The sequence below is a fragment of the Erithacus rubecula genome (genome assembly GCF_903797595.1).
Source record: "Erithacus rubecula genome assembly, chromosome: 16".
NCBI classification, from domain to species: domain Eukaryota; kingdom Metazoa; phylum Chordata; class Aves; order Passeriformes; family Muscicapidae; genus Erithacus; species Erithacus rubecula.
Genome location: NC_136668.1, coordinates 14,516,788 through 14,525,532, shown reverse-complemented (window position 1 = coordinate 14,525,532; position 8,745 = coordinate 14,516,788). Strand labels below are relative to the sequence as shown.

At 62.7% G+C, this 8,745-nt stretch overlaps 2 protein-coding genes across 3 annotated transcripts; one reads left to right on the top strand and one right to left on the bottom strand.

Moving 5' to 3' along the window:
• Positions 1–2,348: 2,348 nt before the first annotated feature.
• Positions 2,349–3,775, bottom strand: EIF4E1B (eukaryotic translation initiation factor 4E family member 1B). Its single transcript, XM_079320128.1, has 7 exons — positions 3,752–3,775; positions 3,538–3,623; positions 3,347–3,442; positions 3,168–3,231; positions 2,880–2,993; positions 2,638–2,777; positions 2,349–2,535 (listed from the first exon to the last, which is right to left on the bottom strand). The coding sequence occupies exons 1-7, from the start codon at positions 3,767–3,769 to the stop codon at positions 2,421–2,423; spliced, it is 633 nt and encodes a 210-aa protein (XP_079176254.1). The 5' UTR covers positions 3,770–3,775; the 3' UTR covers positions 2,349–2,420.
• A 192-nt stretch (positions 3,776–3,967) lies between these two features.
• On the top strand, positions 3,968–8,745 carry SNCB (synuclein beta). Of its 2 annotated transcripts, none has more exons than XM_079320071.1 (6): positions 3,968–3,988; positions 4,901–5,028; positions 6,452–6,490; positions 6,833–6,951; positions 7,793–7,882; positions 8,011–8,745. In XM_079320071.1, exons 2-6 carry the CDS (start codon positions 4,908–4,910, stop codon positions 8,041–8,043), a joined length of 402 nt encoding a protein of 133 aa, XP_079176197.1. In that variant the 5' UTR covers positions 3,968–3,988; positions 4,901–4,907; the 3' UTR covers positions 8,044–8,745. The 2 variants fall into 2 exon arrangements, with proteins under 2 accessions (XP_079176197.1, XP_079176196.1); XM_079320070.1 differs by lacking the exon at positions 3,968–3,988 and adding an exon at positions 4,609–4,710.

Below are 8,745 nucleotides of genomic sequence, written 5' to 3'. Positions count from 1 at the left end.
TGGCTACATGAGAATGGTGATGAACCGCGGCAGTGCAGCAGCCTCTGCACCCCCTCGTGCCCCAGTTAACCTTGGCCTTGTGACATGATGGGGCAAGGGCACCCCACGGGCACAACACCCTTGCTGGGGTGAGGGGACAAGGACAGCTGGGCTGCAGGGAGCTCAGCCCTGAGCCAGCCGGGGTGCAATAGCAGAACCGTGTGAGACAGCAGTGCTTTGAAGGGTCAGAGGGACAGACAACCCCTGCCTCTCACACACTCGACCCTGTCACTGCTGGAGATGGGCATTAATGGTGCGTTTTAGGGGGTCTCAGCAACCCCCCCTCCAGCTTCAGCTTTGCCAGCCCCACGCATGGCTCTGCTGTGTCTCATTCTGGGGGGGCGGGGGTCGGAGTGGGGGCGGCTGGGGTAGCGCTGTGACCCCTCTCCAGGCAGGGGCCCAAGTGTAGGGAGGGCAGCGCAGGCGGGACCCGCCGCAGGCAGGGCAGGCTGCCATCCCCGCCGCGCAGAGCTGGCCAAGGCCGGGCGAGCGGCACCATCGCGTGGCGAGGGACCGGCGGTACAGGCAGCGCAGGCAGCACCGGGGCTGCCGGCAGGCGATGCCGGTGCGGGACCAGTGGGCAAGGCAGGCAAAGCCACCCCCGAACCCCTGTTTGCTGCACCCCCATTTTGGGGTGCTACCCACCCCCCACACTGCATCCCCTCATCCCACTCCTGCCACCTGCGGCAGCCCCATTACAGGGTGCTACCCCCCCATATTGCCTGCCCCCAGCCCAGTCCTGCCATCTACTTGCAGCACCCATATTTCAGGGTGCTGCACTCCCATTTTGGGGTGCTACACCCCCATACTGCCTGGCCTCATTCCAGTCCTGGTGCCTGCAGCCTCCCCACCCCCGTTGCCCCACCACGGAGGGCAGTGTGATGCTGCTGCCCTTGCACCTGCACTGAGAAATGACCTGAAGCCATCACACAATGCAAGGACACAGGGACATGGCTTGACATACTGTCTGCCAGGGATGAGCTCCTGCCTTCAGTCTCTAGCATCAACTTCTGCCTGGAACAGGAGCAATATTGGGTGGTGGAGGGCCCTGCACTGCCCTCGGGGAGCTGCAAGGCTGATGTCCCTGGAGAAAGGCAGCTGAGTCCCTGGGACACAGCTCTCTGCAGCCATGGCAGCGTCCCAGGGTAGTGCAGGGCTCAGCAAGCTCATCCCCACAGGCTGCACTGCAGACAGTCGAGACCCTGGGTGACACAGCCACAGCAGCTGCCTGTCAAACTGTGACCAGACAGGTCACAACCAGCTCCAAGAGCAGAGAATGTCAATACTTCATCCTTGTGCAGGACTAGGTCTCTGCAGAGCCTTTCTGCAGGCAGGGCAGCACTGAGCCATCACAGCAGGGGACAAGCAACCCTGGCTCTGGGCTGATGAGGTGGCATAGATGGGATGGACATGGTGCAGCCCTGGGCTGAGATGGAGCCTGGGTGCTGCTGGAGGGGATGGGGGATACTCCTGAATGAGAGCTGCAGTGAGGGCAGAGCTGCAGCTGCCACTGTCAGGAGGTGAGCAGACAGCTCCACCTCTAGAATCTGCCTAGGCAGGGAAGCACAGATACAACAATCAAACACACAAATAAAAGATTAAAGGACAGAGTGTGGAGTGGGTCTGGAAGAGAGTATGGGGGGCCAGGACCACCAGAAAGGACAGCAGAAGACATGAGCCATGGAAAGGAGGAGCCAGCAAAGTCCCAGGGCTCAAAAGACTGAGACTGTGAACAAGCAGGTCTGGCACCAACAAAACCCTGGGAAGAAAATCAGCTTCATATGCTTTAACCTATGCTGCAAGTGTCTGCAGGAGGGGATGCAGCATGGGGACCGTGCTGTGCTGCAGCCCAACACCCATCCTGCAGGGACACTGCCAGCCCTCAGCTGGGAAACTGATCTTCCTGAGAAGGCAGACCCACAGAGGAGAAAAGTGGACCAGCTCCCCAGGCGAGCTGGGCCTCAGTAGTCCCTGCTATGCCCAGGTTTGCAAGGCAGTGAGCTGTGCCTATGCCTCAGCCAGGCAAGGACAGGATTGCATCTTTCTGGGAGCTATCCAGGGCCCCCAAAACACAGGAATCACCCCCAGAGCTTCAGGAAGAGGGGCACTGGTCCCAGGCTCGAGGGGAGGTGAGGGGACACGTGCAGTGTTCCAAGACCACAGTGATGCCAGCTCTGTGCTTCTATCCCTGCCTCTATTCCCCAGAATGAAGGGACCAGGATATGGCACATCATCATCTCCCTCCCAGGAAACCACCCCAACAAACAGGAGCCACCCCAGGTTGCCAAGAGCCCTGGAGACACAGATCATGCTCAGATGCAGAAATTCATTGCAAAACAGTACATGTGAACTTCATAGGTAGCTCCACACTCTCCCTGCAGTCACACCACAAACTTGGTCTTGGCAAGGGAGCCGCTCTTGGTGGCTGTATCCGCATGAGCCTGGTAGCCAATGGCCACCTTCTGTGACAGGCCCAGGTGCTCCTTGTAGACACGCCTGGAGGAGAGAAGGGGATGCATGAGCAGAGCAGCACCACTTCTCCCATTGGGCCTATTCCCCCAAGCAGGGGGAGCTCTTACTCCCCTGAAGCTGCATTACCCAATGTGGGTGACCCCTTCCTGGTTCTCTGCCTCACGGGTCCAGATGGCAATCTTGTCCCCTTTGGTGCGGATGTTGATGACAGCCCCACACACCTCATCACTGTACTCATCAAACATCTCCCCAATGAGGCACAGCAGCTGTTGGGAGGAGAAAGGGAGCCTGGGACAGTCCCCACTGGGGATCAGCCCTGGGGCAGGGGAAACACCACAGCCAGGACCCTCGAGTGGGGCTACACTCACTGTGTCCAGCCAGAACCGGTCCAGCTCGGTGTGCCGCTGCTGCTTGGCCAGGGTGATGAGCCAGCGCCCACCACGCTTGTTCTGGCTGTCCTCCCACATGGGCTCAATGCCATCCTAGGAGTGGGCAAGGGGACAGTCAGGGGCACTAGAGCTGGCCTGGGGACCTGTGAAAATCCAGCCAGACTTGCTCTCCCACCTTACAAGCAGGGCATCCTGACAGGCTTACCAGCACCCAGTGTGCCCCCCAAATGCTGGGTGCTGGGGGATTCTGAGGTTGGGGTATCATACCTTGAAGAGGGAGTAGTCACAGCCAGCTGTGAGCTTGCTGGCAAGCTGGATGTGACTGTACAGCCTGTGTTAGATGGAGACACAGAAGCAGGTGAGAATAGGTGCCTGAGGCTCAGAGCACCCGAGCAGAACATCTCCAGAAGGGGCACAGTGGGTGCTCCCACCCGATGCACACTCACGCCCAGAAGTCCTCCACAGTGCTGAATTTGGTGATGAGGCGCAAGTTTGCCTGCCACATCTTGCTCTTGTCATTCTTGAAAAACCAGAGTGCCCATCTGGGGAGGAGAGGAAATGAGGCCAGAGTCCTCCTCCAGCTCCAGCACACTCCTCCAGTGCTGGGAGAGGCTGCCCACGGCCAGGCATCTTATACCTGTTCTGCAGGGGGTGCTTGCCCAGGATCTCTGGCTGGAGCAGCTCTTGCTGCCGAGCCCTCTGCCGGCGTCGCTCCTGTTGCCTCTGCAGAGGAAGAGGGGACAGACCCGAACAGCCCCATGACCACCCAGCTACCTCCCACTGGGTGCCCCAAGGGCTGTCAGGGTTGTCTGTGTTCTACATCCTCCCCAGCCCACAGGGTGAGCACCCACCTGCTCCCCTGTAGCCATCCTGATCAGCACAGGCTCCCCTGGGCTGCCTCTGGCTCTTAAATACCCTCAGGCAGGTGGGTAGAAGGCAGAGAAGCTATCCCAGCTGCAGCTGGTGGGGTGGGAGGGTGGTACCCAGGGGAGAGGGTGTCAGTGCTGCCTCTCCTGGGGAGCAGAGAGATGAAGGATGAGGACAGGGGCTCGGAATGGGATGGGATCAGGATGAGGGAGTAGAATTGTGTAAGTTGGGCACCGTGTGTGGGGACCTTGACGTGTATGGGCAGGGCAGGATGGTACACAGAGAGGGCGGGATAGCATCAGGCTGATGGAATGGGATGGGATCAGGATAGGATGTGATGGGGAGAGTGGGGGATGTGATGGGTTCAGAACTGGATGTGGTGGGATGCGAAGGAGGTGGGATGAGGAAAAAAGAGGATATGATGAGAAGGGGATGGGAATGGCATAGGGAGAGAGTTAGATGGCAATAAAGATGGAATGGGATGAGGGCAGCCTGTAGATGGAAAGCAATGAGATCGGGACAAGATGGGACAAGGAACGGGAGGAGACGTGACCAGGAGAGGGTAGGATAGGATGCGGTGGGGGTCAGGACAGAATAGCATGGGGACAGCGTGGGGTGGGATCACGATGAGTGACGGGGATGGGAAGAACGACTGCCCCGGGGTGCCGCGCAGTGCGGGGAAGGAGCCTGCGGGGCTGGGGTGGCCGCTGCCGAGCGGGGAGGGGCGGGGCGGTGCGGGGCGGGGGCGGCGGGGCACGGCTCGGCACGGCCGAGCGCGGCTCAGCCCGGCTCAGCCCGGCGCAGCCCGGCGCGGCGCGGTCCCCCCCGCGCATCACGGCGCAGCGCGGCGCAGCGCGGCCCCGGCACAGCCGCACTGAGCCCGCCCCGCCGCAGCCCGGCCCGGCCCGGCCCGGCCCGCCCGTCCCCGCCGACAGCGAGCCAGGTCGGGCGGGCGGCGGGGTCGGGATGCGCGGGGATGGGATGCGCGGGGATGGGATGCGCGGAGAAGGGATGCGCGGAGAAGGGATGCGCGGAGAAGGGATGCGCTGAGAAGGGATGCGCGGGACCGGGGTGCGCGGGGCGGGCGGGCGCGGGGCCGGGGCGGGGTGAAGCCGTGCGGCCTCTCCCCGCAGAGCCGCCATGGAGGTGTTTATGAAGGGCTTGTCCAAGGCCAAGGAAGGGGTGGTCGCCGCAGCTGAGAAGACCAAGCAGGGGGTGGCCGAGGCCGCCGAGAAGACCAAGGAAGGGGTCCTCTATGTCGGTAAGGACCGGCTTGTCCTGCCTGCCCCCTGCCAGCCCCTGCCAGCCCTTGCCTCCCCATCCCCGGCTAATCTCTGCCCGTCCCTGCCTGCCCCTGCCGGGCCTCTCTGCCTGCCCTTGCCTGCTCCTGCGTTTGCCCTTGCGTCCTCCTGCCCATCCCCCTGCCGTCCCCCTTGCGTCTCCACCTGTCCCCGGCCCCGCTCCCTCTCCCTTGCTCCTTCCCCGCCACGACCACCCTGCTGCGGGGCGCTCCGGGGCACAGGGTCGGTGCCCGCAGTACCTCGCTGCCCACCGGGAATCTGCAGGGCAGCAGAGTGGGCTCTGCAGGCAGGAGCAGAGTCGGAGACTGGTCCCCAGGCTGAGGGATGGAGCGCTAGGGGGCTGAACTCCTTGCAGCTCCCAGTGTGAGCCCGAGGGTCTCTCAGCTCTGTACCTGGGATGCTCTGGGGCAGGAAAGAAGAGGGATGGTGATGGAGGTGGTGACCCCTCTGTTGGAATGTGCCTGCCTTGGGGCAGGGGGGTGGGGACCAGGTTTATCCCATTTGGAGATGCCCTGGAGCTCATCCCACACCAGCATCTCCCCTGCACCTGGCTGGTGGCTGAGGGGTCCCTCTGTGCTGCCCCTTGGGGGCGGGATCTGTTCGGGGCCAAATCCTAGAAGACATAGCTGGCAGGAGGAGCAGTTCCTGGGCAGTCAGTGTGCCTGGCTGTGGTGCTGGAATGCCCAGGGAGGGAGCTGAGGCCAACCCTGTTTGCAGTGAGCGGGAGGAGGGCGCTGGGCTGAGGCTCTGTTCTGCTCCAGAGGGCACAAGCTCTGTGGGAGAGCTGAGGCCCCAGAACTGTTCCCCTGGGCAGCAGTGAGTGCCTGCCCTGGGCCCCTATCTTTGCCAGGGTGTGTGTGCTGGACAGGGGTCCAGCAGCTCAAGGAGACCCCATCCTACAGGAGCTGCCCGGCCCCTTCCTTTCTTCCATCCTATACATCCCACTTTCATTCCATGGGTATCCTGGGTGGTGTCACTCTGCTCGAGGGGGCCTGGCAGAGTTGGCACAGCCAGCAGCAGCACCCAGCTCTGGGGCTTCCCATGCTGTGGTGGTTCTAGATTTCGATCCTGTGGGAGGTTTTTCTCATCAGCATGGCTTGCATTTGCCCTGCCTGGCTGTGCCCTGACGTGGTGCTGGGCCCTGGGGTCTCTGCCCTGCCTGGCACGTGGCAGCAGCCCTGTGCTGCCCCAGTTCTGGCTCCTGCAGGAACAACAGGAGCCTTGAGGGGAGCCAGGCAGGAGCTGAGCCCCCCAGGTGCCTGGCATGTGGTGTGGACAGGATGCTGTCCTGGCTCAGAGCCCTGCCAGAGTCCCAGGCATGGCACATGTTGGAGTCCAGCTGTCAGCCCCTCTAACCCAATCTCTGTCTCTTTCTACCCTCAGGGAGTAAAACCCAAGGTGTGGTGCAAGGCGTAACCTCAGGTACGGACCCCTGTGTCTCCCTGCCGCGGTACCCCTCTGGCCCTGTGAGCCCCACTAACGAGATCAGAGGCTAATTGAGGGGCTGATGTCACTCTGCTAAAGCCTCTTACATAACAGGGCCAGCAACCAAGGATTTGCGGCGGCTGCTTACACTCCTTGCCCAGCTGCAGAGTAGTGTCGTGGCCCCCTCCCCTCCCCACCAGGGCAAGGAAATGGGAAGAGCCTGATCCTGCCCAGCATCTGCCCGCCAGCTCCCCCCTGGGTGGTGCAGGGCATGGAGCCACAGCTGGGCACCACTTTTGGCACGGGGAGGGCACTGATGGGCACCCCTGGCTCTTGCAGTGGCTGAGAAAGCGAAGGAGCAGGCGTCCCAGCTGGGCGAAGCAGCATTCTCTGGCGCTGGCAACATTGCAGCGGCCACCGGGCTGGTGAAGAAGGAGGAGTTCCCTGCAGACCTGAAGGTGAGAATCCCCAGGCATCGCCATGGGGAGGCTGGCACATCCCTGGCTCTGGCAAGGAGCTGCTCCCCAGTCCCAAAGCAGGGACCACCAGGGTGCCCAGGTGGCCTGGCCGTGCCCGTGGGGAGGCTGGCACATCCCTGGCTCTGGCAAGGAGCTGCTCCCCTGTCCCAAAGCAGGGACCATGAGGGTACCCAGGTGGCCTGGCCGTGCCCTGTCCGGCGGCATGGTGTCCCCGGGCGTGCGTGGCCGCGTGCGCGGCGTGCGGACGTGTGCGCGCTCGGGGCCCGGCATGGCGGCCTGGGCCCGGCCTGCGGCGCATCGCTCCGGCGGCTGCGAGGTGACCTGACAGCTGCGGGAGGGGCAGCGGCTCCCAGCTCGCCGCCCCGTGAGCCGTTGGCTTCCAGCTTAGCCCAAAATAGCATCAGCTGAAGAAATGAGGCCACCGCCGCCACCGCTGCTGCACAGGGGGATTGGCTGCCCCCCTTTCCCGCCTGCCAGCCCCGGGGAGGGGTTACCCAGCACCGCCCTCCCCTGCCAGGGATGCAGGATGCTCCCGCAGCCCTGCCATTGCCTGGAGGCTGTTGAGGCCCACGTGGTGCCAGCACTCATTACCTCCCCAAGGCTGGGGCTGGGAGCGGTGTAGGGACATACAAACACGGCCCCTGCTCCCATAGACATGTCACCTCCCAGATAAGTGGGCTGCTGTGTGCCCAGGGTCCCACTGGCTCTCCGTGGAGCCCCTTGTATCCTGGGTGCATTGCTGATCTTGCAGGAGCACTGAGGGTGGGTGCTGCATGAGTGTGTGTGTATATGTGGCACTGACCTCCTGGTCCACTCTCAGGCAGAGGAGGTGGCCCAGGAGGCTGCGGAGGAGCCACTGGTCGAGCCGCTGCTGGAGCCAGAGGGGGAGAACTACGAGGAACCCCCACAGGTGAGGGAACGGGGTGGCACAGTGATCAATGCACTGTCCAGAGCAAAGCTGGTGTTGGGCTGGAGAAGAAAGGGGCTCTGTGCCCCACCTGAACTCTCTCACTGTGTCTTTCCTTCCCCATCCCACAGGAGGAATACCAGGAATACGAGCCAGAGGCATAATGGACCCCCATCCTTGCCTCTTCCACCAGCAGCACAACGAACCGCCGGTGGCCCCCTGCTCCTCTCCAGCCGGCCCCGGCCGGTGCCTGCGCACCGGGGAGGAGCAGGGGCGCCCCTGCCCCGTTCGCTCACGAGTTCTTCCTCCAGTTCCGTTCCAAGGGACCGTGTCCGTGTCTCCGTAACATGTCTAGCAGTGAGAAACACCCGCAGTGTCCCAGCCCCCGAGCCCGAGCCGTGGGCGCTGCCCGCAGGGGCCGGTGCGTGTGCGTGCGTGTGTGAGCGTGTGTGCAGCCCGGGTTTGTGGCTCTGTCTCCCTCCCAGTGCCACAAACCCCGGCTGTGTCTGTGTGTCTGTGTGTGTACAAAGCATGTTTACCTGCTCGCGGGCTGCTGTACATTTCGCTTGCACGCGTGTCCCTGTGGTTCTGCTCTGGTCATCGTGGAACTATTTTTTTTTTATATATATCTCTCTATCTATCTATGGGTGGACGGGTCTTTTGCCTTTGTGAACCCTTGGCGCCCCAGCCCGCTCCCCAGCCTGCTGGGTGGTGACGGTGCCTGCGCCCCCCCGAGGTCCCATAGTGCCGACGCTGTGTTGTGACGTGGCATGGATATTCCCCCGTCGCTGGATGTGCAATACGAGGGCAGCTGCCAGTGACACAGCTGCCCCCGTGTCCGTGAATAAAGCCAACTCTTGTCTGTA

Bases quoted from the DNA above. Each gene is read 5' to 3' on its own strand.
- EIF4E1B (XM_079320128.1), bottom strand. The intron at 3,443-3,537 runs GTATAAGATGCC...TCTCCTCCCCAG, and splicing joins AAGCACCCCCTGCAGAACAG to ATGGGCACTCTGGTTTTTCA. The intron at 2,536-2,637 runs GTAATGCAGCTT...TCTCTCCTCCAG, and splicing joins GAAGGGGTCACCCACATTGG to GCGTGTCTACAAGGAGCACC.
- SNCB (XM_079320071.1), top strand. From the start codon at position 4,908: ATGGAGGTGTTTATGAAGGGCTTGTCCAAGGCCAAGGAAGGGGTGGTC. The intron at 5,029-6,451 runs GTAAGGACCGGC...TTCTACCCTCAG, and splicing joins GGAAGGGGTCCTCTATGTCG to GGAGTAAAACCCAAGGTGTG. The intron at 7,883-8,010 runs GTGAGGGAACGG...CCCATCCCACAG, and splicing joins ACTACGAGGAACCCCCACAG to GAGGAATACCAGGAATACGA.